Here is a 25,735-nt window from a genome sequence, read left to right as displayed (position 1 = left end):
GCGAGCTGCTGCTCTCGATTGCGGGGAGGAGGAGGAGCAAATGCGCTGCCCCTTCCTTATCCGGCTCGTAAACGCGCTGTTTTCGCGTCTCCGTGGCAGTGCAGCAGTGCGGCATCTTGTGAACTCAGCAGAACTTTCCTAGCTCCTAATGCCCACCTTAGCCGAAGTAGCCAAAGAGTTCTACACAAATCTATACAGTAGCGAATGTAATCAGAATGTTACTGAGAGAGGCAGTCGAGCACAGCAACGGGAGGAAGTAAAGCAAGCCTTAGGAGCAATGCAAAGGGAGAAAGCAGCTGGTGAGGACCAGAAAACAGCAGATTTGTTGAAGGATGGAGGAGAGATTGTGCTAGAAAAACTAGCCACCCTGCATACGCAATGTCTTGTGACCTCGAGCGTACCAGGAGCAGGAGAACGCTAACATTATCTTAATTAATAAGAAAGGAGACGTCAAGTACCTGAATTTACAGACCGATTAGCATGCTGTCAGTTGCCTACAAGGTATTTACTAAGGCAATCGCGAATAGAGTTAGGACAACCCTAGACTTCAATCAACCAAATGATCGGGCAGGCTTTCGTAAAGGATACTCGACGATAGACCATATTCACGCTATCAATCAGATGATAGAGCAATGCGCAGAACATAACCTACCCCTATATATAGCCTTCATTGATTACGAGAAAGCATTTGACTCAGTGGAAACCTCAGCTGTCATGCAGGCATTGCGGAATCAGGGTGTAGAAGAGTGTTATGGGAAAATATGGGAAGATATAACGAATGCACAGCTACCATAGTCCTCCATAAAGTCAGCAATAAAATTCCAATAAGGAAAGGTGTCCGGCTGGGAGACACGATCTCGCCTATGCTATTCACTGCCTGCTTACAGGAGGTATTCCGGGGCCTGAAATGGGAACAGTTGGGGATAAGAGTTAATGGAGAATACCTAAGTAATCTGCTGTTCGCTGATGACATTGCCTTGCTAAGTCACTCAGGACATGAACTGCAAAGCATGATCAATGAGTTAGACAGGCAGAGCAGAACGGTGGTGTTAAAAATTAACAGGCAGAAAACCAAAGTAATGTTCAACAGTCTAGCAAGGGAACAGCAGTTCGCAATTGGCAGCGTGGTGCCCGAAGTAGTAAGAGAATATGTATACTTGGGGCAGGTAGTGACCGCGAATCCGGATCATGAGAGGAAAATAACTAGAAGAATAAGAATGGGCTGGAGCGCAAATGCAGGTTCTCTCGGATCATGAATGGGAATTTGCCAATATCCCTCAAGAAAATAGTATACAACAGTTGTATCTTATCGGTACTCACCTATGAGGCAGAAACGCGGAGGCTAACAAAGAGTGTTCAGCTTAAGGACAACGCAGCGATCTATGGAAAGAAAAATGATAGGTGTAACGCTAAGAGATCGGAAGCTGGCGGGGTGGGTGAGGGAACAAACGCGGGTTAATGACATCTTAGTCGAAACCAAGAGGAGGAAATGGGCTTGGGCAGGGCATGTAATGCGAAGGCAAGATAACCTTAAGGGTAACAGAGTGGATTCCAAGAGAAGGCAAACGTAGCAGGGGGCGAAAGAAAGTTAGGTGGGCGGATGAGATGGAGAAGTTCGGTGGGATACGGTGTCCGCAACTGGCAAATGACAGGGTGAATTGGAGAGACATGGGAGAGGCATTTGCCCTGCAGTGGCAGTAGTCAGGCTGATGATGATGATGATGACGATGAATGCCTACTTTCAAGCTGCATAGCTGGCTTAGTAGACGAGGTAAATTGTGCTGAGGTGTGGACAGTCTGAGTGCCGGTGCTGCCACTTGTAGCTGCGATCATTTCACTGCAGGCTTCTGGTGGAAGTAGAGGACCTGATTCGTAAGCCTTTTTGGTACACGCGCATCTTACAGGCTCCCATGTATTTTGGCTGGCTCCAGTGAAAGATTTGACAATCGGGGCAAAGCTGTTACATCTGTGGACGCCCTTTCTTTTATGTTTTGCACCCGCGGTCTTTCCACTGGAATCGAGCAATGCGTCACCACACTCTGGGCCTGCGTGCCGAGCATCACTTCCATCGGGCTCTCACGTTCCAGAGTCGCTGTGTTAAAAATACACGGGCAAGCGATAGGCTGTAACCAATTGAGGCCACTCCACGGACAACGAACGGACGATAGCGCGTTATCGGCGGCACTGGCCGTGTCCCGGCTGCCGTTGGCGGTGGATGACCGCTGCTTCTGGCACGTGCGCACGCCAGGCGTGGCTCGCTGTGCCGTGCACTTCAAGGCAGCTGTTGCATCATCGTAGAAACTTTATTGTATGCAGAGGAGTTTGGGGCTCGCAGACCCGTGTTTAGAGACAGACTGAAGAGAGGAGGGCAGAAACAAAGACCTCCCAGCTCTCCACCGCTCGTCATATCGGTGGATCTTGAATGAATGTAACGAGAACAAACTTTATGGTTAAATCAGTATAGACGCGTCTTTTCTTCTTCGTAATGATGCGTAACACATTATAATTGCTCTGCTTCGTCGGTTTCATTCAGTACAATGCTAAAGGCAGCCTACCTAAAGAGCCGGAATGACTGAATGAAGACGCAGCGGTTGTATAGCACGATTTCCATGCCTCAAGTGACCTATAGTGACCTTTGTCGTCGCAGCCATCCTTCGGCTATTGAAAGCGAAACTAAAGCAGCCTGAGAGAAGAAATTCCATTGTTCAGCGGTTGCAGGCGTGGTAGGACACGTGTATTAATAATTTGCGCATAAGAAGAAAGCACGCAACCAAAACTTTAAGTGTAAATTCCTTTAACAAAAGGAGGGGACCGAGGAAGCAAGCATATTTTGGAGTGATCTGCTGGCCACTTCCTTGCTATGCGCCCCCGAAATTTTGCAGCGCGGCAAGTCGGCAAGTGGCGCCTGTATCCTCCAAAGAGTAAGTCCGCTTCTCTGGTTGAGGTATGAATAGCTTACTTGAGTTGTTGATACCGGTTTGAATCCTGCCCAGACAGATATTGTTGCACGACGTTTTCAGTGAAAGGGCGCGTATACTGCTTCGCCTCATCACATAGACCCTCAAAAAGGCTTACTAATGGTTGGCTTGTGCAGATCACTTCACACCCACCTGCGGCAGGGGCGTTTACGGTATTCTGAATAGTTCGAACACGCCGTTGCACCGCCCTTTGAGGAATTGCGATCGGCAAGATATGCGATGCGTCCGTTGGGAGCTGCAGTATGTCTACAGGCGTGCGAAAAAGTGGAGGGACAACGCGAACGATGTCACAACTAAGTACCGCAGTTCTCCTCATCCCGCCTCCGAATCTGGAGGCTTCATGGCTGCCCCTGTGTGACGTTCCCAGAACTGCAATCGCATGTGCGGTTCCCTGTGTATCCGCCTTCCTAGCGTCGTTATTATGAGCAATAACTGCTGCGTAGGTGGCACAGCTAACTTCGAAGAGGGAAAAAAAAACGGAAAACAGTAATTTTTGTAGCTCATTGAAACAGCACCATGCGCATGTTTGCGGTCCCTAGAGGAAATCCGAGGGGGTTCGGAAGCCCGCCGCTCCGTGCAGAGTCCCTGTAAATGTTGCTGTTCGCCGTTTCGGCAACATTCCGCCATATTTCTTCCTGGGCAGGCGGCGAACCCGGTACTCTTATTACAGCTTATCCAGTGAGTCGGAACAGCATGCCATCGCGCGTCGTTGATATTTGCATGGTGTGCCCTCCCTACTGTGCTGGCCTGCTCGCGTGCGCACTTCTGGCAGGCGCGCTTTTTTTTGCGCTGAAAAACCGCATTCGCTACGGTTTGCGTGGTGTCTCAACTTCATTTGTCATCGTGTTAACGGTTAAACTTGCCACTGTGACGCGCGTTGGCGGACTAGATGTTGCTAACAGTGCAGCGATTTGTGCGAGTTGCGACGGCTGGTTTGTACTGATTATAGAGGTGCTGCAGCCACCCGTGTCACCGCCAACCCTTGGTGGAAAAAATGAAAATGAAATCTCTCCCCTCTGTGGGATATTGCACAAGGCTTGAGCGTTCGGGTTAGTGACCGTAATGCAAACAGCTTAAGTCGGCTTGGTTGTTTACGTGGATGGAGTTTTTTTTTTCTTCGTTTTTTTCTTTCCACTTCTCGGAAATCTTGTGACAGCTTTTGTTCGTTATTTGAGTCGCCTGTGACATTCGCGCTTTAGTTTCTTACACTCGGTCGATGCATTCGTTAATCCGTACCGTTGGCCAATAATTTATTGCCTCATTGTAATGTATTACGCCAGAATGTAGCAGTATATAGTTCTGCAGTGCGGTGACTTGCTTATTTATTTATTTATTACTGCTACCCTTTCCATCCATGACTGGCTGTTTGATTGTTCGAGCAGAATGTTTCGACCCCGTGTTTTCTTCTTTCGGTGCGGTCGCTGAAGTAATCCGTTGCAGGTGCGACATGACGGTGACGATGTCTTCTTGACCCATACCACATTCTATTACCATGCTATAGAGCGAACCAAATAGAGCTAGTTTTGTCAGTGGATCACTCAATTGATGCGGCAGTTACTGTCCGAGTGCCAAGTAGTCGCCCAGCGATGAGTTGTCGAAGCCCCTTTGAACGAGAACTCTTCACAACAGCGCGTCAACCCTTCGAGCGTAGAAGTGCAGGCCGCGCAGTTTGTGTTAATTTCTTCACCGCGTTCGTTTTGCGCGGCGGTCATAATTAGAGAGTTTTAGCATGCATACTAACTGGATGCCCACAGCGCGCGCGCAGTGGCAAGTGCGAACCCCACCTATGGCTCCTCATGCGGAAACGTCTACGCCAGGCCTTCTCCGCTGTGCTAAAACTCTCCGCTGTTGACGTATGGTGGCTGGGGCTGCTTGGTCGTTCGGCCCTGTAATCTGAAGCTGGCCGCCCAGCTTGATTACACCGGCCGTAACCGCGTTTGCTGTCTGTCTCGCCCCGCAGAACCGTCGTTGCTCCGTTCTCGTCCTGGAATGCCGCGAAGGTGTGTTCTCGAAGTAAGGCATATCGAAATGTACTTTGGCTGTTAGCTGGTAACCGCCTGTGGAATGACAAATTCCGTGTTTTCCGGACCGTTCGATTCGGAACGTTGCGGGTATACATTTCAGTTTGCCGAAGCATTCTTTATATCCAGGCGACTCGGTATAATGGTTGTGCGAGGAGCTGACATTCATTGGCTCGACTTGGAATAGTAATGCTAGCGCATCTTGTCTCTTGCCGATAGTGACCGCCGCCTTTAGCCTTTTTTCTTGCCTCTCTCCATAACCAGTGGAGGAGTACACAATGCTTGCTATAGCTATTGGCCGGACGTTGTAATGGTCCGAGGTAGGCAGCGGGCGTGGATTGTAGTCCGGAAATTAGGGAAATGGCAGTGCTTTGTTTTAACATTTTTCACGCTATAGAATCCGAAGAGCTACTCTGCTTTAGCTACTGTCCCTACATCAGCGCATCGCATCCCTACACAGCATCAATACCGCGCACAACCCTCACAAAATTTTCTTAGGGCTCTCTGTAGGCACTGTAAGAATATTTTTGTGAGGGAAATTTTAGCGTTGGCCGGGGTTCCCTCGACGTTCGAGTATTGTATACGGTCGTCTTCGACTCCGTTTCTGCATGACACCGTTTGCGAACGCTCGTTCAAGTGCGGGAGTTATCGACCCTGCAGGCTGCTCTCGCCGTACAAGAGGCGGTCTGTGCTATTTCCAGTGCGTCCTCTTAGCTGACTGTTTCTAAGTTTCCCCTGCTGCTAAACAGCTGTTGAGCCAGAGTTTATTTGAGAAAAAGACGGGGGATCGCATCTACACTCGCGCTTTACGCATCCGCTATTTTTGGTCGCTTCGTAAGCAGCGCGGCGTAACCGGGGCGAGTGGCCCGAGGCTCTCAGTCGACCTAGCTGCGCGGAGGACAAACATGAAGGGTCCCGCTCGGTTGGATTACTCTTCTCGAAGCGCCCCGTTGTTGGAAGCCATCCTGACTTCACGCCGAGTATTAGGCGTTCGCGTGTTCCGAAGCGCGTGTCCTGGGCGTGCTCGGTTGAAACGGACCGTCGTGTACTGCACCGTCGTACTTCGCAGTTGGCAGTAAAAGGTTACTTGTGAAGTATTGCAGACCAAGTGGCGATAAAGATACCACAAGAGAAATTGATGACCGAAGTAAATTCCGGGATCGCCTCGCTCTGCAAGAGGGGAGCGCTCGCCGCATGCACCCCGCGTTCGAAGAGGGAGAAACTGCTGCACGGCCATGCACGACCTTGGGCGGGCGCTGCTGGCGTTTTCTGCGCGCGGATTCATTTTCTTGCCTTCTATCTTTTGAATTGTGGCCGCTTGCGTGTCAGCCCACGGCGCCGTGAAACACCCTTGCACGGGAAGTTCCTCGGAAGCCTTGTGCGCAGAGTTTATTCGGAAGTCGTTGGCTCGCGCCTTGGAGGGCCACCTTCCGCCGCCGCGGTGAAAGCCCCGGGAAACGATAAGTCGCTCGCGGCGGCCTCCGGCGAGTCGTAAAAACGGCCCAGTTTATACTTGCTCGTAAATCGCCATCCTTCAATTGAGTTTCAACGCGCGCCTCGCACAGCGTCCGGCGACTTGCTGCGGGATCTTACTTTCGCTGCTGTGTAGGCGAAGTTTCGGACGGGGCAAACGGAGGTTGGCAACCGGGGATATATGGCCACTGTGTCTGCTCACGCGTGCTTCGCGGGCAGCGTCCCTTCTTGCCCCGTTGTATGTGCGAATCCCTTCGGCTGTCTGGTTGGTAAAGTTGTCGACAAAGGCGGAATGCTTTCAGCGTGCTGCGCTAATAGCCCGTTTCATTTAAGTTTTCTAGAGCGTTACCTTGTTCGCTGGCGTCTCAGGTTGAACCGGGAAGACGATAAGAGTGACGCCAAGTGGTGCGCGAAAGTCGGAGGTCGTGAGTTAGTATCCCGCCGGACTCATTTTGTGTTCAGTTATCGTGGTGTTCTTTTTAATCACTTATCTTTCAGACATGAAATAATTACATTATTAATTTACCATTGATTGACAGCAGAAGAATAGAGAAATATTCCCCCTATGACTGTTGGCTTCCTTCGTGAATGGAAGCGTATCATTGTGCTCTCTTCGTCAAATCAACTCTCATCCTGTGCGCGCTAGCGAAGGAGGAGCGTATGAATTCGCATTTCGTCCACACCCGCAGAGGCTTTAGGGCAGGCCTCGTGGCTCCTCTCGCGCCGTCGGCGGGGCAATGGTCGGAGCCGAGATGCAGGCCGATACCGGGACGGAGGGCGGTGTTGCGTGCAATCAAATTATTGCGGATCCGCCGGCATGCCTGGCGTGTCGCGACGACAAGCCGAGATAGTGTTGGGCCGCCTGTGTTCCTTCGCTGTCGGACCGTCGAGATAAGCGGTGCTGAGGATGACCCCCCCCCCCCTCGCTATTCCTCTCCGACAGTTCAACGATTCAACTTGCTCGGCGGACCATTGCCGAGATTGCGACGACACGCGCCCAGCACAAGAGGCTGTCCGCCGGAGCTAGTCGCGGTGCGTGCACGGGTGCGGCGGGGGCAGCGCACACCGTCGCGTGCAGGTCACCGGAGTCCGCAACACGCCCGCGAGTCTCGACAAAATGCTTATACGCGGAAGCGCGATCTTCTCCTCTGATGCGCCGGCGCGCTTGCGTTTACGAATGATACGCTCGCGAGGATTCGTCGCTGAGGAGAAGAGAGAACTGCGCTGCATGTCGAGCTACGGCTGGTTACTCGCTGCACCTTGCAAATTGCGTGCGCTTCATCCGTGCGCTTGGCGCAGAATCTGCTGCGCGAGAAGTGGTAGTGGAGGTGGGCTTCGTTATCAGCCCGAACTCGTTAGTGGGATGCCGTGCCAGGCGCTTGCGTCACGGCGTGTATTCATGTACGTTGAACTGACGCAGCCTTAATTGCGCCGATGGTTGAGGCGGGGTCAGGGAGGGCGTCAGGAAATTTGAAGGGGGGGCGGCGTGGAGAAGAGGTGAGGAAGGGGGGGGGGGGGGGGGGCGATGCCTCGGTGGCATTGCTCCGTGGCAAGATAAAATAAATAACGTGGACAAAATGGGGCGACGAGAACTTCATATTTTCGCTTATCAGCGAGGGGGCTGAAAAGGGGCCGCGGTATCGAGAAACGTCTCTGTCATCGTCTGATGGCAGATTTTTGTGTGATGGAGCAAATTTTTTTGGTGGTGGTCGCCATCCGATGATTGGAAGAGGCGTCCCCTTTGAAACGAGGTGGTGGCAGTGGCCACTATGCTGTTTTTTTTTTCTGTATATTTCTTTAACGGTGTTATAAATCGCTCTATATATTTGCCATTTTCTTTAAATACGTTTTTGATCCTACATTTCAAACATTGTCACCTCTCTGCTTTTGAGCCAGTGGCTTTTCTCGTCTCTCCTTAGCGCCGCCACTGGGCGAGGTACAGGATGCGAATCCCGACCCTTTGAGCCGGGGAATCTACCCGATTTCTGGTTTGCGTTCGGCCCGGTTCGGCCGGCGAGTACAATGGGAGAAACCTGGTCGCTGTTTGACCGTGCGTGGCCCCCCGTTGGAAAGGCGACCGAAACCGGTTCTCCTCGATCGGCGTGGGTGTGTGCGGGAGGCGCCGGTGCCCCTTTTGGGCGGCGTGGCGGCCAGGTTTAGCTGCTTCCCCGGCCTGCTTGTTGCGGCAGCTCGTGACGCGAATCTGGAAGGAAGTGGGGTCAGCGAGCACCCGCTCGCTGTGACCCCGCCGAGCGTGGCTTCTTGCAGCGCGGCCGTATGACTTACTACGCTCGTCTCTGGGCTAGCCGAGTGGTGGTGAACGGCTACCGACAGCCGCGGTAAACTCTCCTCACTCGCACGCCACCCCGGATGTCTAAAAAATTAATTGCCGGAGGGGGTTAAGGCGCTGTGCGGACAGAGGGAGTTCGTCCTCCACACACGCTCGTGCATTTGTCGGGAGTGCCTAAAGCATCGGCGCCCTTGTTCTCTCTGCGCAGACGCTGGAGGAGAAGGATCGCAAGAGCCAAATGGTGAAGGAGCAGCTGATGCGCGAGCAGAGGTTTCTCAAGCGGCGGCTGCACCACCTGGACGGAGTCTCCCCACCCAGCCACAAGAGGCGCAGTGTGAGCGAGTGCAGCTCCGCTTCGTCTTCACGCTCGTCCACGTCAGAAACCGGTCAGTCCGCCCGCCTGCTCTGGCGTCCTTGTTTCGCGCTGCTGACGCGACGCGTACTCGGCTGATGCCGTGTAGCTGCGAACCGCCGCCGACGAAAGTACTCGTTACGGAGCGGCTGCGAGCAGAGGACGCAGGTTGCATCAGCTGGTAAAAGAGGGCGGGCACCCGCAGAGCCGCGGGCATTCGTCGGCCACTGTCGCGCTTTGCCCGCTTGTTAGGCCAAGACACAGCTGCAGGTTTATTGATGCGGAAAATGAAATATTCTTCGAGCTGTGTTTATAATTGCCACCTCAAGCCTTTCGCGGTGAATGCTTTTAGTGTGAAGCAGAACTTGCTACAGACTAAAAGTACCTCCAGGTGCTGGATGCTTCAAAATTGTCAGTCAGCGTCGGACTTTAAGGTTGCGCGTACACATTTTTGTCTCATTCACTCGAGAAGGGACATTTCACAGTTTAGCGAGTGCGGTCGCCTTGTAGAAAAAATTCGTTCCGTTTTTTTCCACCTACGAGTTGGGCTGAGCCAGCGCACGCGCAGTCCTGATGGCGTACGCTGAGCGAGGCGACAACGCCGCGTGAGCTGCCGTCATTACGTAATGCGCGCGCTGGCGACCGAGTTCCCGTCGCGCCATCTACGAGCACGGCCAGTAACCAGCTCCGGTTGCGTGGGTCGCCCTCAAGGTCAAGATTCACACAACTTTCTTCGGTGGGGTTGGACCCCGTTAAGGAGTGCTGTTCGCACTAAAATTCGTTGACGGCCATCGAGAACCGCTCCGGGCTCGTGGATCAGAAAACGGAAGTGCAGCGCCATGGCGCATTTGGCCGTGAACACGTTAACGAAGAACAGGCGTCAGTGCTTTTCGATATCTGCGATGCGCGGCGCGCACGGGCATGGAGCTTGCAGAGGATAGAGGGTGCATCTCTTGTGCACACTAGCCATGACTCTATCGGTGTATTTACGGCGTCCACAGAAGCGAAACAAAACCATCGGAGCCAGCCACTACCACCTAGACTCGGTGGTGGTGAGCCAGCCCGCGCAAACGCCCTGCCTGTGCTCTCGCTCTCTCTCGCGGTATAGTTTAGTTTTCGCGTGCTCTGTGGTACGCGCTTGCCTCACCTCGCCGATGGCACTGCATGAGGGGCATCGTTTGAGCAATTTTCATGCTGAATATTCACAACCTGCCAAAGGCAGAAGCTCAAATCAATCAAGCGTTGCTGATGCGCTGTTGAGAAATATTGGTGCCGGAACCACTCCAGTGATTATCGTTCAAATGCGGCAACATTTAGGAGCCAATCGCTGGGCTCAGTGCGGCGGAACCGATACGTATTGTCGAGAAAGCCGCATTTGTGCGGAATTCGTCTGCCAGCGCGGCTCTCCAGGCGTTGCGAGGGAACGGGGAAAGGACGCTACTCGCTGTGTTTCGGCAGCAGTGCACCACTTCAATAGCGACCTCTGATGTTATTCCGCAGGCGGCCGCGTCCAGTTTGTAGGAGCGTTGAAAAAGAAACGGAAGTGCTTGCTGCCTGGAGGCTCTAGTTTCAAGGATGGCATTCTTGCATTTTGTGCATAGCTTTTTTTCATATATCATTATTTTTCTCTCTGAATTATAATTACTGCGTTCAGCAAAACCTCCCGTTTGATACATTTTTTTTGTTTATTTAAGAAATAGCACTGTAATGACTGTATTTGGCTTTAAGGTTTGGGATTTTTTTTTCTTTTCACAGTGAATGTCTGAACTTGCTGGTTCCAAAACCTGAAATTTTGCTTTAACTCCCTCTTTTATGTTGCGCAAGAACCTAATTTTTTTTTTGTACGGAACACTTTTTTTCTGCTACACAAGCTGAAACACCTGCTACAAAACGCCGTTATTCCTGCCGCAAAAGCTGCTTAAAGACGCGTGCTTTCAGTTCGGTTACCTTCTTTGCGAAACGCTGCGTAACTGCGAACTTGATGTTCGAAGATAGTGCGTATCAGATTCCGAAATGTAAGGATGGGTCCAGAGTTGGTCCGTCTCCATCCATCCTTCAGATGCCGCTATCGTTGGAGCGGTTTTGAGCAGCTGGAATAAGTTGTGGTTGTGACCCGCCGGGTGCGGCCATGTACATACAAATGGGGAGCCTCGGGTAGAGGAGGCCGTGTGCTGTAGCTTGTCCGTGGTGGCGCTTTATTTCCGGAGGGTCCTGAGTGAGGAGCTTCCTGTCGCAAGTCGTCGTGTGCTCGTCGCACGTGCGGGCGTGACGCGCGAGCTCGCGTTCCTCCGCTCGCGCCCTCGCGGGTCTGGGCCACAGTTTTTTGGGAAAGCAGAGAGTAGGGGGCTTCAGGGATTTACCCGCATCCACTTTTATTGGAGAGTTGAATCGCTGCCTTATTATACACAGGAGAACACAAAGAACAAGAAATGGCGGGCGTACCCGCTGCCACTAGCGTCCGGGAACTTGGCGGCAGCCGTCAAAACGGGGGCCTCTCGTCAAAAACTATCACCGCTCTAGGGCCACGTCCGTTGATCGCGGAAAGTTGGCGCCGTACAAATCTCTTGTTCTGTCTGTCTCTTAGTATTGTTTAATGCAGCACTAAGGTTTCGCAAATTTTATGATTCACAAACGAACCGCGGATAGCTGGCTGTTACGATTTCCCTGTTATTTATTACTCTTTGTTTGTCGCGCTGCGAGCAGTGTGCGCAATCAATATGCGGGCAGCCCTTGTTTTTAAACTGTCATTGCGCCCTTCCGCAAGTCTTGAAAGCTTTGGGGTGCTAGGGTCCCTGATGTTTCGATTTCCTAATCTAAAGTTCTCTCTTGGACATAGGAGACCTCAGGCTCGTTCATCTGTCTTCGAAATGCGGCGTCGTGATGTGCTTGCGCCGAATGCACCTTTTTTCCCGGCCGATTTCCAGGTGTTCTCCTCCACGCACGTGTGGAGTTCAGCAGTGCTGTGTACGTGCACTGAAAAAGGGTGGCATTGCTCTCGACCCGCTTAAAAGCAGGCACAAGGCCGCCAAGCGGAATGGAAACCCCCACGGACGTGACACAGGCGCGCAGCTGTTACTTTCCTGACGCTTTGCGACCCTCTTCGCATCCGTAACGCAGTGCGACGTGTCATTTTGCTGTTCAGCCGCGCAGTCTTTTTTTTTTTTCTTACAGTGAACTGAATTGATCAGATTCATCGATGGCGTTCAGGTATCATTTTTAAGCTATGAGGCCACGTTTAAAACGCAATACTTTAGATCAACGCGGTGTTTGAAATTTTGTTTCATCCAGATGCCGATTCATTCCCGATTGAGGTACAACAAAAATTGTTTCTAACACTTAGAAAGCAACAGGCAAATTTGTAACCCCTGCGCATCTCGCTAAAAAGAAAAAAACGAAGTTTTTCAGCCCAATAAACGCCTCCTTTTTACATTATTAGCTATTATTTCTTGTTCCGTTCTCACTTTAGACTCCTAATAGCTGTTTCTTACCAGCTATGTCTATTTATGTTTGTATTTAATGAATAAAACGCTCAGAAAAGCGTCTCAAGATGTTTGGAACACATTTGATGGTTATATCGGGATAACTGTCAAGTTTGGGTTGTAGGATTGTCAAGTTTGGCTTGTAAGTTTGGCGCGGGTTGTACGCGTTATCGCAGTATCGTGGGCTATGCGCACACGCATACATTTCAGACATTATCTCGTTTGTGCTACGTTTTAAAATAGCGCAGAACCCCGACACGAAATCACTATAAATCAGATGTATAACTTGTAAGGAATATCATGTTTGCAGATTTTACCGGAAACATCAAAAACAGTGCGACATCAAGTACCCGGGGCGGTTCGCATCTTGCGTTCTACGAGTTGAGATGATTTTGAGGCGACCAAATAGACTCGCTAAGCCTCGTAAATTGTAAGAAGAAACAACTCTGAGAGCGTGATAAAACGGTGCAGTTTGTGGCATGGAGCGGATACATTTTTAGAGTTGAGCAATGTAATACGAAGGTTAAAAAAAAAGCATAGATGTTCTCGTTGTCACGGTACAGTGCTACTTTTGATGTCTGAAAAACGAATTCCTCGGCCATGCAAACAAAGCAAGCTTTTTGCGCTGTTGATCTTAGCAGTAGCACATATGCACCCGATTTCAGTTCGTAGCCTCCTCGCTCCCCCGCGGTGTGGCCCGGTGCTCATGGCGTTTGGCTGCCGAGCACGAGGTCGCCGTATCGAATCCCTGCCGCAGCGACAGCGTTTATGCGTGCTGCTTCCCCCACGGCGCGGTTGAGGTGTCCACCGAGTGCGACAGCTACTGCGCTTTTGCTTTGCGTTTTCCCAAGGCGCGCGTGGCCGTGTATGGAGTGCGGCGGTTCGGCCGCGCGCACTGGCAGGCCGTCCCGAGGCTGTGATCCCGCTAGACGCGCTATTAAAAGTTCCCGGGCGCTCTGCCATCTTTGAGTGGGAGCGTCGCGCTTGGCCGACTGACCTTGGCGCCGGGCACCGCGGTGTACGCGCGCGGTGTTCGGCAGGAGGAGCTGCTCGCGGGTTTTAGCACCTGCGACTTCCAGCCGTTCACGCGCGACGCTGACATTGTGCAAGCTGCTTACCTTGGCACCTCGTCCGCATTCTAAGAAAAACTTTTACTTGTTCGGATACGCACTTTGTCGCCTGTCACGGGTGCGCGGTTTGTTGTTCGCCGGCTGGTTTGCGGGCTACGTGACCGCCGCAGCTTGGCTCGCGAATCTTGCAGTGCGTTTCCGCCAATGCCGCTGAGGTGTGCTCAGTGGGTCAGCCCGACTGAACGAGGGCTGCCGGGTCCGCATGCTGCCCATGCTCTGCGCCAGCTCACGATCGTGTTGTTCGCTCTCAGATTCCTTCGCCACTATTATTATCGAGGGAGCACGAAAAACCTAACCGACACTGCTCCGCCGCGCTGCTCGTTTTACGCGTGCCTCAGGCTAGAACTGGCGCTGGTCCACCTCGCTTGGTAGCCGGATCGACTGAAAGCTCAAAAGTACAGCTTGGGTGGAGCAGTGGCCATGCTGTCGCCGCGAGATTCATCTGGCAAGAGACGTGGCTCGCAGTGTTCTGCTGCAGCGCCGCGGCTTCCTTCCTTCCCATTGGGAGGTTCCCTCCTCGCAGTTAACCGACAACATGGCAGCTTCTGGTCACAACTCAGTGGCGACACGTCAGAGCCCTTCTGATCCTCTTACGTAGGAGCGTCTCCTCGGCGCGTATTGCCTGAACGATCATCTCCCGATGACGTCATTCCCGTTAGCACGGAACACTGCACGGAACATTGCTTCGCCTGCGTCGAGTCTGGTCGTGGATATATGAACGCGACGACAGTCGCTTTGCCGCTGCGTGGCGACTGCTGCGGGTGGCGACATTTGTAAGCTGGAGTGGCAGCCGTAAATATCCTATAGCGCAGGGAAACTATTGATGCGTCTTTAATTGTGCCCATTTTCTGGCATTCAAAGAGGAATTAGATGTTTTCACTTTCGGCGGTATCCATAGACTCGTTTAAAGGAAGACTAAGGACATCTCCATCCAATTCTCGTTTTTGATAGCTCTTTGTGGCTATGCTAATGTTTGTCCGACAGCGAAAGAGGCACTTATTGCTAAGAGAGTCGGATTAAAAAAATTAACTTTATTTCATCACCGAAACATTGTTTGGCACTGAATTAGTCGAGACTTTAAGGATCCGCGCTCAGAAAATCTGTCTTGACACACTGCAATCGGCTTGTGGTGGCGCTACCTGTATGCTATTTTTAATCTTCTCTAGCTTGTGAGTGTTACGTTTTCAGTGATACAGGCCAATTTGAGTTTCCTCTAAAAGTGGTGCCGTGACGGTAGAGACACATGCGAAGTCCCTGCAATCGTTGCTTACCTGCGCGAAGAACGCGTGCCTAATCTCCGTTCCAGGGGCCGCAGCTCAAACCGGCGGCGCGAGGAACGTGTGCGCGACTCTGATGCTCTGTCATCGGGGTCCGGGAATAGAGGGCAGCCCAGTTTCGGAACTACGTTTGCTGGCTTCCGCCGCGCTTGCCACGTCTGCTGGGCGACCTCTGGCAGGGGTGGTCACATCTTTTTGAGCCGAGATTGATTGTGCAGCGCCAAATCACGAACGACACACAGCGTATGAAGAGGTGACCTCGCACCGTTCCGAGTAGGCACCCAGTAGTGGCTGGTTCTTGAATGTTGAATGAGGAGAAAGTGTCTGCACAGAATACCTGTCAAGGCCCCTGGCCCAGAATGATAGAAAATGAGAGGGGTAAAACAGAGCGCCTCCTGACATTGCTTAGAATAAGCGCATTACCCATAATTATTCGTTGAATTTGCGGTGTTGGTCAGTGATAAAGTCGAGCTCACTTATATAACGAGCCTCATGGTTACACGGTCGGCGTGCATTGTATCCCAAGTTCGTAGTAAATGGAATTCCCATATTAATGCAAAAATGCAATGCCTGACAAAAGTGGCGTTTATTTATTCTAAAAAAGTGAGTTATATGCGTCTATTTCTTCAAAGCAAACCCTATCGCGGCGCCTTTCAAGCTCACGATCGCGACCATGTTCTCGCGCCGAGGCCGCTGCTGCCAGCAATCTGCTTTAGGGACACACAACCGATCGCATTTGAAGCGTGGACGGCAGCTGGTGGCAGGTCGGCCTTTTTAATCAGATTCCTAGACTGGCCAACGAAGTCACTCCAGGAGGCTTCTGACTGCAGCCGTGCATCAACGATGCGTTGCCGCAAACGCACATGCGTCTGACCATGTGGGTTTTCGACAGCATCATCTGTCGTTCGTGGGCCCACGCAACGACGAAGGTAGCTCAGCTTACGCTTTCTTTGAGAGCCGACTATAGACTGGCGACGCGTACCACTTAACCAGTCGCTTTCGACGCCGGCCCGTGCTCGTCGCTTTGCTGACGCTTTGCCCAGTCGGCACACATGCATGGAATGAGCGACCCTGTAGGCCGGCGTTTACCTACGATTTCATTTCCTCCTTTTAATGCGAAAGCATTGTATGTCCCATTAGCACAAAAGCCGGCGTCCGTCGCCGTATTAGGACGAGGTCAGAGCGCGCCGTTGTACAAGGTCACAACACATGTAAGCCAACATGTGTAGTCATGAATTACGAAACGTAACCTATGAAGGTCATGACTCATAGTCATTCTGCAACTTAGCATGACCCAGCACTTCCATGCTTTCGTATTCTCGCACGTAAGCAGTCTTAAGTGTGTGCGCCAAATTTTTCATTGCTTTTTAGGTCGCCATGTTCTTTCCGCAGTGCTGGCACAGGGGCTGATAGTGAGGCGCGAGTTTTTCGACTGCGGGGGAAAGTCTGGCGTCTCCTCGTTCGCCATAATCGAGTGGTGTGGCTAAAGTTCGTGTACTGTGCGACTCAGTGCACGTTAAAGAACCCCAGGTGGTCGAAATTTCCGGAGCCCTTCACTACTGGGTCTCTCATAGCTTGAGTCGCTTCGGGACGTTAAACCCCGTAAACTAAACTCAGATCCGTTGCACTTGCCCTGATATATATTTGGACGGTAGCACCGCCCTCATGTACGTCATAATCGAGCGTTCGTTATAAGTGCAACCGCGGATGTAAAGAACGCTTGCTTATCGCAAACGAGGGCTGTTCTAGCGTCAAAATATGTGTTAGGAAAATGGCACCCCTCAGATCCAGCGAACAGCCGTAGCTGCACAGTTCGGTTAGAGCGAACGTGGAGGCGCTGTAAACTCGCCCTCGCAACCCTTGCAATTGAAAAACACGCGTTTCTATTAGCACGGAGAACGCCTCCTGAGACCCAACCCCCTGACGCTCCACTTGAAGAACGTGGCGGCCGAAAAATTAAGCCACAAAAAAAGGCCGGCATTCAGATAGCAGTCAACACCGACCAAGCGCGCGGCTACGGACTGCAAGGTCAATCACTGCGTGCGTGTGTGCCGGCTGGGCAAAGAGTCAAGCGGAATCGTGGTGAGAGCTATTACACATGGTCGATGACAAGCCAATGGCGGCGCTACGAGAACTTTGAATACCACTCATGTGGTATGTCTTGCTCGCCCAGCTGGTCACATGGTGTGCGTCGCCTGTCCAGTGGGCTCTCCGCCACCTGCTCCGCGTGGAGGTATTGCGCTGACTGCCGAACAGTACGTTCTTCGCGCATGTACTTACGCTGCACTAGCTTCGTTGCTGCATCATTACAACGTTCTCGCGTATCGGAAACGACGTGAGGAAGCCCATGATTTCGCGTTTCTAAACAATCCAATCCAATATGCTAAGGTCATTGGTAGCTACCGGTCTCGCTACGCGACGGGCTGAAAGTGCAACTAGTATTGCTTTCGCAATAAAAGTAATGAAAAGCATCACTTTTGTCTGACGTTGTGTTTACGGCTCTAATATGGAAAGGCTACTTACTACGAAATTGGGATACAGCGAACTAAATCCGTGAAACCGTCAAGTTGGTTAAAATTGGGCTTGACTGTACTGCAAACTGCCTGGGGTCGGTGCTCTAACTCGTCCGGTTGCCTTGGTCCTGGTTTGGCAAGCATGGCGAAGCAGGGGTCCGTGAATGCCCGCGCGGCGCCGTGCTGCCGCAGAAGTGGGGCATGCAGGCGGAGCAATGCTTTCGTTCGGGGGCGCCTGTTTATCTGTCGCGAGCTGCGCGTTGCAGCCGTGTTAGCATGCCGGCCTTGCGGGCCACGTTTGCGTGGCACCATCGAGCGATCGATGCTGCAGGCGCGTGGAAGTGGGCTGGAACATGTGGCGCAGGCCGACTTGTTAGATTGATCGCAAGAGGAGCGAGCCATCCGGTGTTTTGCGCCACCTTGCCCGGGAAAGCGTGTGACTGCGGCACATGGCGTCACCGCGTGACCGGCTAGAGTGCAGGGATTACTGGAGGACCTTCTCCCCGTATTGTTTAAGTCAATCGAAAAAAAAAAAGGTTAATACCTGGAGCTGGAATCGCTCCAAGGTCCGTCTTGCGCCAGCCTGAATGTTCGGCCTTTGTCACTGCCGGCTGGTTCCTTCTCACTTGGCCTGAGTGCAGTGCTCGTGCAACACTTGTCGGAGAGCGCTGGTTTGTGTTGTCGCCTCGATGCCGCGCTCAAGACTTCGATGCAGGCTGACCTTGTACCGTCCTTGCACTTGGATAAGGCTGGCGATCTTATCTTTGGGCCTTCAGTGTTGTCCGTGAGGGGCCGCGCAGGACCATATGTTACCGTCTTTTGCGTGGGCTGCAAAGATAGCACTTGTTCGAATTGCTCAGTTCAGTGTGGAAAGCAAGTGTATAGGTAATATTTTCGCCTCTTGGTCGGCGCCGTTAATTATGTATTCAGGTCTACTTAGTGGGTGGTGCATTGAGGCATGGGCTGCAGCTCAGTTTCTAATTCTGTCCTTAGAAAGAAGGCCATCTTCAGCACTTGTCACGTCGGCAACGCTGCAGTCCCAATTCGCGTGCAATCAAAGCTGGACAATCTGCGACAATGTCCAGTGGTGCAGTTTTTCTTGCCGGGCGATATCGAAAGTGCACTGTCAATTCCTCGCCGAGTACGTTCAAAAGAATCCCTGTACACCGATATGCGTTGAGCTATTCACTGCATCGGCTTTGTGTGCAGCTCACCAAGTGTTAGCTGATAAGCCTGGGTGCTGTGACCTCTGCTTGCTCGACGAACGCCGAGTTGAAGCTGCCTATGTTCCGAGGCAAGATAACAGATGGTCCCTAAGGGTAACAGACTGGATGCCAAGGGAAGGGAAGCGTAGCCGGGAGCGGCGGAAAGTTAGATGGACGGATGAGATTAAGAAGTTTGTGGGGATCAGATAGCCGCAGCTGGCACAGAACAGGGTTAATTGGAGAGACATGGGAGAGGCCTTTTCCCTGCAGTGGGCGTAGTCAGGCTGATGATGATGATGTTCGATGGCTAGTCCGAACCTGTTATAAAAGCTTGCGTTCTGCGTGGCCTCACCACGATGCGAGAACGCAAGGGAAAATAAGTAAACCATGCGTCATCAGTCTAACTGCGTGCACTGCTGGTTTCTCTCGCGCCAGTGCCGTGCGGGTGTTGAGTAAGCGTGTCCTTTGGTTTCTTCTCTGGTGCAGACGAAGTGGACATCATGGGCTACAACAGCAACCAAAGCGACACAGACGACCACAGCAGTATCCAGAGCATGACCAGCGACGGCGGAATGGCCATCTCCACCAAGAGGCTGTGTCTAGTGGAGGAGCACGCCGTCTAGGCCAGCAGCCCCTTCACCCACGACGACTCCGGCCTGTCCCCACCATACCGCCGCCCCCTGCCCCTCAGTGACCATGATCTTGACCACTCACCCGAGCAGCTGGTGCGAACTCGAACCCCCTCTCTTCCGCCGCTCCAGTCCCCAAGGAAGGGGGGAGAGAGAGAGAGATGTCCAGTAATAATGCCGGTGCAGCGGTCTGTCCCAAGCCACCGCTGCGAGCAAGCAATATACCCTTTACACTGTCGGTGATGCCTCTGCGAGTCGGTGGGGGTCTCGTGTTTCTTTGCTTCCTTCCTTGCTGTCCCGCTGGGTGTGTTCCGATTCGCCTCGTGCAGTGTGGACGTGAGGTGACGACGCCTCTAGAAAGCTGTGCCTCTCCGCGTTGCTTTTCTTTCGTCGAGGCATCGGAAGTTTGTGCAACATGTTGCATCTGCTTGCGGTGCTTGGCTGTGTGTGCGTATGTATGTGTGTGCGCGTGTGCAGGCGGCGAAGTGGACTGTGCTGGCACGAATCGGAACACGCCCTGTGTTGTTGTTGTTGCGTCCTTCCTGGCAGTGCAGTGTGTGTGTATGTGTGTGTGTGTGTCAGCATCTCTGACACATCCGAATTACGCCTCCCTATTGACCGCATTTCTTGAATGAGAAAAAATGAGGAAAGCCAAGTCATGATTTCGAGGGGCGGCAGCAGTTTGCTTTCTTTTTTTTTCGTGTTAATTTTTCCTGTAGTGAATTCAAACTATTTATTTGCAATACTTTGATTCGCATCTGCATGCGAATGGTGTGTGTGTGTGTGTGTGTGTGTGTGTGTGCGCGCGTGGCTGCGTGGTTTCTGTGTATACTCACTCGTGCGTGTGTGAGTGAAGTGTGTATTTGTGCGAGTCTGGCGGGGGGAGTCGCGCGTTCTCGTTTAGTCGAAAGAAACAAAAAAAAATGTTCATAAGCGGATATCTGTGTGAGCACCCGAATGCGCACGCCTCCTTTTTTTTTTTTCTTCCGCGATATTTCTGAGAGGAGGTGCGCAGCTCTTGTGCATGTTTACCTAATATATACATCCTGGTGAGTGTGTGTGTGCGTGTGTGCGCGCGTGTGTGCGTGTCCAAAGAGAACAGGGTGAGAGTTGTTTATATGGTTGTGTGGAACGTGTCGATCTGGCTTCTGCACGTAGGGCTTGCAGTTTTTAGTTGTTTTTTTCTCTGCACCTTTCGTCAGAGGCATCGAGCGACGGTTTTATTGTACATTTTTTCTTGTTGTTTATGCTCTGCCTGGGGTTTGCACACCTCGCCGTGTTTTTATTTTTTTTTCCTCCATCGCCATATTCATTGTATATTTTTACGCGCATACACGAGAGGGCGACGCGGGCTGACACCCTCTGCTGTAGCCCGAATACTGGCTGCGATTCCTGCGAGCATCAGTTGACTCGATGTGTTGTGAGTTTTAGAATTGCGCGCCTCGCTTCCTTGGGGAACGGTCTGCGCAGACGCGGCTGGGTAAGCGATCATCCATTTCGGACGGCGCGGAAAAAGAATATGCAAGGGCCATACACGACCGCTAGTGTGTCCCTTGCATAACCTTCACCAAAACTCCCCCAATTCTACGTTCTGCTGCAGCTGATCACGGCAGCGGTGCGCGGATCGCGCTGTTCTAAAACTGTTGGCAGCGTCGCTGCTCCAGTCGCGAATGTCACGCGACCTTCGATTGAGCCTTTTGTGAGGGGATTCACACGACAGACTAAACAGTCGCCTGAGGAGTGGCTGAGCGTCGCGCGACGAACGAGGAGGACAGGTGTTCAGTCCCAGCGCAGCGTGGAAAGCGCCACCCGTCATTCGTACCGATTTCGGAGAGCCACGAGGTGCATTTTATGGAGTCGGAGCATGTTTCAGCGTTCGTTGGGTCGTCTGCTAAAATCACTGCAAAAAAAAAGATGCTTGCATACGAATTGTTGGAAAGTGTTCACGCCCCAGAAACTGCATCTGAAAGGCATTTTTTTTTACCCGGGTGTCATACCATCAACAGGACTCTATTTTATCTTAGAATTCGAAAAAAAAAAACAGCACTCTTTAGTTAAGTGCAGCTCAAAACGAGCCCAGTTGCGCGTTTCTTTAGTGAGCGCGCGGAAACGAACCTTGCTCGAGCAGCCGAAGTAATGCTGGGAGCGAAAGGGCCGTTATCGGTCCGTGTGTGAGTACCCCTTCAAAAGTGTGGAGCTTCGTTTGGAAAGCGAATGGCTTCCCTCGGCCAGTAGCGTGCCTCGCAGTGGGTGTCAGTCTGCGTCGCCGTCCGAGAAGACTTGTGTACCTTGCCCATGAGAGAGTGTCGTGGCCTCTCTTCCCTGGGAAATTTAAAGGAGGACGACACGTTTGGTCATTCAAATGCATTTCTGGAGGCAGGTCTTGCATCCATAGCAATGCGGGAACAACTGCATTCTCGCGGGAACGGCCGCCGGCTCAGGCAGCCGTCTTGAGAATCAGTATTGCAGCGCCTGGGCTTGCTGCGCGTCTGCCCCCTCGTACCTGGGACGCCTGGCGAGCGTCGCCGCCGCGTGCACCCCCCCCCCCCCCCCCGTTTTCCCCTCCGTTCCCCTTTTTTTTTTTGCGTTTCGGTGTGGCGTCCTCCTTTTCCCCCGTTTGTGCGCGCCCCCCGCTGCTCTGCGCATGGACGCAGCTACATTGGATAACGGTACACCGGTTCCTCCTCCATTTAGTCCTTGTTTTCCCAGTGATTTACATGTTCGGGCGACTTCTTGAGTCGCCGTCATTGGCCGGTGCATTTCAACGTTTCTCGTTCCTTCAGGGCAATACTGAGCGGCCTCTGCCACCTGAACGCACATCCCGCGAACAAAGTGTAGCGCTACAGTTGTTTTCTATTCGGTGTTCTTGTCCTGACGATTGCACTCGCACTTGTGGTCGTTGCTTCGCCTTTTAGAGTGAGCCGCAGATGCAGTTCGACAAGCGTTGTTTCCTGAAGACGTTTCGTCTCGAGTGACGCGACCTCTGAGGTCGCCTCAGCTCAATTATTTAAGCCGGTGAAGCGGTCGAAGGGCGCGTCCCAGTGGTCCGCTTCCGCGCCCTCCGCTGTTGAGAAAGCGACATAGTCCAGTTCAGTTCGGGGTTTTTTGCCCCCCCCCCCCCCCCCTTTTTTTCTGCAAACATGAAATTGACCGTGCGAACGTAACCTGTGGGCATTATTCGCACCAAAATGTGTACCCCGTCTCCAACCGCCCGCCCACCCCGCTGCCCGCCCTGCAGGCATTTGTCACGTGTTGCGCATCCGTCATTTTCGTGCGACCCCGTGGTTTATTTTTGTTTCGTTTTCGTTTTTAACTGTGTTGTCCCGGTTGTCAGCCGACAAGTTTCCCGTCCAAAGGTGTAAAAAAAAAAGGTCAAAAAAAGAGGAAAAGAGAAAGGAAAGTTCACAAAAAAAACTTTTTGAGTGAAAGAGCAAAGAAAAGCCTCTTATTCCGGCCGGCCGTGCGTCGGCAGGGACAGCCGGTTGGGAAGAACGGAAAAGAATCTCGGCCTCCCGGCCTTCAGTACAAAGTCCGCCTGCTCTCGCGTAGTGGTTTAATTTCCCTCCCGTCGTTTTTTTCCTCCCCCCCCCACCCTCCCCCTTTTCTGCGACTGCACGAGGAGTCTCGTCCTGTGCGACTTGCAGGCCTACAACAAACGCATCCGCCGGCAATTTCGAGGGCACACCATCTGACCCGCGACAAACCGGCTGCTAGACTGAACAAGAACGGCCACGTGGCGAGCGAAGCTGCCGAGAACAGACTTCCGCGGAACGCTGCGCACGGTTCTGGCCTTCCTGCGGTGTGCCGGGATATTTGGAAAAAAAAAAAAAAACACGGGCGGTGGAAATTCATCCGGAGCCCCGCACAAGCTTTGGCCTGCAAAAACCCGGCCTCCGCAGTCCAACCCCCCCCCCCCCCCCCCCCTTCCTTTTTGTTTCTTTCCATGCCGTTGAGATACTCCTGAGAAAGTTGCGGCTGTGTGTGATGTGCAACGCCGATTGACCATGGAACGCTCTCCGATCCCCCCTCTTCAGGTGTCTCGATTCTTGTGTGGGCGCGATTGCGAGCCAAGTCCACTGCAGTGTAGCAGCAGACTCCGGAACGACAGTTTAGTTTTTGTTTGTTTGTTTGTTGTTTTCATTGAATACCAACCTGTTGTAAGGAAAGGAGTGACCGAGGACAGGATAGCTTGCGCGCGGTTTCGCGCCGCCGATGCTCCCGAGAACGCTTCCTTCAGGGAAAGCGAGGTCGCAGAGCGAAGCCCGCAAGAGGGACTGCTGCTGCTGCTGTTTTCTTTTCCGCCGCCAACCCCTCTCACTTGTTCGTACCCTGTGCTGCTTTTCTGGGTCCGGCGCTGAGCCTAGCTGTGCTTGTTTTCAACACCCGCCCTGGGGGGAAACCCTTATTTCCCCGCATCCTTAGGTTCGATTCCTTCGGCCTGTTTTCCCTTTTTTTTATGAAATGTCTGCTGCCATGGCTTCTCTGACATTCAAAATGAGTAGTAGTCATTTTCCAAGGATCTCGAGCACAGTTTTTGCGATGTTCCTGCAACAAAACAAAGTTATGTACACACAACACACAATCTTCCGTACCCCTGTCCTCTTCTGTCTCCCCACCCTTCCCCGCGCCCGTATGCTGTGTGTTTAGAATCTGACTGTAATAAAATGTACATAAAATGATAATATATATATATATATACATACGTACATATATATATATACACATATATATATATATATTTATAATGAATGTCTCTAGAAGCAACTGTGAGGCAAGTACAATGAAAGAAAGCGAGCATCTTTTTTTCGTTTTTTTTTTGTAACCTGCTTTGTGATGAGCATCTCTGTGTTTTTGGTGAGCTCTCCCGACCCCACAATCAAGTTGTGCACGGGCGCGCCTTCGCCGCGCTTCGGGGGTCCCCCTTCTCTAAGAGTAGTGCGTCTTTCAGAATGAACTTTCCTGTACATACTTCATGTGTCTATACGATGTTATTCTGTTTCATTTTTCCTAAAATAAAACGTTATTTCACGTACAGTGTGTGCCGCCTGTTCTCTCGTTCCGCCGTTCTTTTTTTTTTTTTTTGGTTTAGAGCGTACGTTGTAGCGTTCTTATCGTGGCGTTCGCATTACAAAAGAAGCGAGTTTGGCGACTCTGTGTTCATAGGTTTTCGAAACGTTCAGCTGCATGTGGAGGTACAGCCCCGCCGCAAGGCCTCTACCTCCACACACACACAGGTGCGTAAGAAAGGCACGAGGCTCAACGGACCATCTGAGAAGAGCCGCCTGTCGCGCCGTTGCTCTATGTGATGCATAACCGAAGCGGCCCAGATAGAGTAAGCGCGGGGCCTTGTGCGGTATGCCATGCCGCGCCAGCGTCTTTCCTTTGCTCTACCATAGTGTATGCTAAAGCTGCTTCAAGGTCTAGGAGGCACTGGTGGAATTCACACTTAGCGTAGCCGAAGTCTGCGTTGCAATGTGCTGTCGACATAAATTCATATACCATCCTTATGAGCATCAACGCGCGCCCGTTTTTCTAATGAGCGAAACACTCGTCGCAGCGTTAAGCACCGGGCACAAAGCGGCCACGCTTGAAAGGAGGTCCTGCAGATCATAAGATCAAGGGAAGCACACCCACCATCAAAAAACCACAGCAACACCGAGATAACACAATATTACGAAGGAAGCAGACAAATACCCACCCCCACACAAATCATTTACCCGAGTGGATGCCGCAAGGCGGCCATAGCTCCAAACCCGTGCATTCCCATAATTTACACCACAGATACCTTTCATACCCCGCCCTATACCCAGACACATGCCCGGGCTGTAAAAATCCCAAACTCCCAGCATATCGCTCTTATTGGAGTGCCCGTAACCACCCATCCCCAACCCAGTGAAAAATCCTTATTGATCAGCGTCCAAACGACTCTGATGCATGGAGTGGAGCGTATACGCCTTCGTTCGCTAACCACTGCGCGCACTGGCACGAAATTTATACTGCGTTTCGGGGCCACAATCATGTCCTGTTATACAAGGTAAGGTGCATCCTTACGCAGTTTTAGACGCATAATAGGATTTTTGTATGGGAGCGCTGTGCTCCATTCTGCCTCTGGCTGCTGTTCCTACTCTGGCTTTTGTGCAGACAAAGCCTTCTCTCAGATAAGCCAAAAGGGTAAAAAATTACATCCTGTCCCACTTGAATGCCAAAAACGCAGCATCTAAGCTGTTGGACCAAGGTTACACGATTTCTTTATTGATGGCGTCATGTAAAATGTGACACTTGACGAACGTAAACTGGTTCGGCAGAAAGTCGCTCCGTTTAAACGCAGCCCGTTTCATCCCAGTTTTCGGAGCGGCACAAATTGCACGAGTAGGTAAAGGTGTTACGC

General features: G+C 52.0%; 1 protein-coding gene across 1 annotated transcript in view; it reads left to right on the top strand.

Moving 5' to 3' along the window:
- The window catches only part of LOC149349511 (max dimerization protein 1-like), a 72,160-nt gene extending 47,781 nt beyond the window's left edge, over positions 1-24,379 (top strand). Inside the window, exons 5-6 of the mRNA XM_089578480.1 lie at positions 8,971-9,148; positions 19,205-24,379. Coding sequence (XP_089434606.1) covers positions 8,971-9,148; positions 19,205-19,341 — 315 coding nt within the window. The 3' untranslated portion in view covers positions 19,342-24,379. The remainder of the gene's footprint in view (positions 1-8,970; positions 9,149-19,204) is intronic.
- The last annotated feature ends 1,356 nt before the right edge of the window (positions 24,380-25,735 follow it).

This window comes from Amblyomma mixtum, chromosome 3, assembly GCF_055824585.1.
Source record: "Amblyomma mixtum isolate Tamu chromosome 3, ASM5582458v1, whole genome shotgun sequence".
Classification (NCBI taxonomy): domain Eukaryota; kingdom Metazoa; phylum Arthropoda; class Arachnida; order Ixodida; family Ixodidae; genus Amblyomma; species Amblyomma mixtum.
This window is presented reverse-complemented; position numbering and strand designations above follow the sequence as displayed.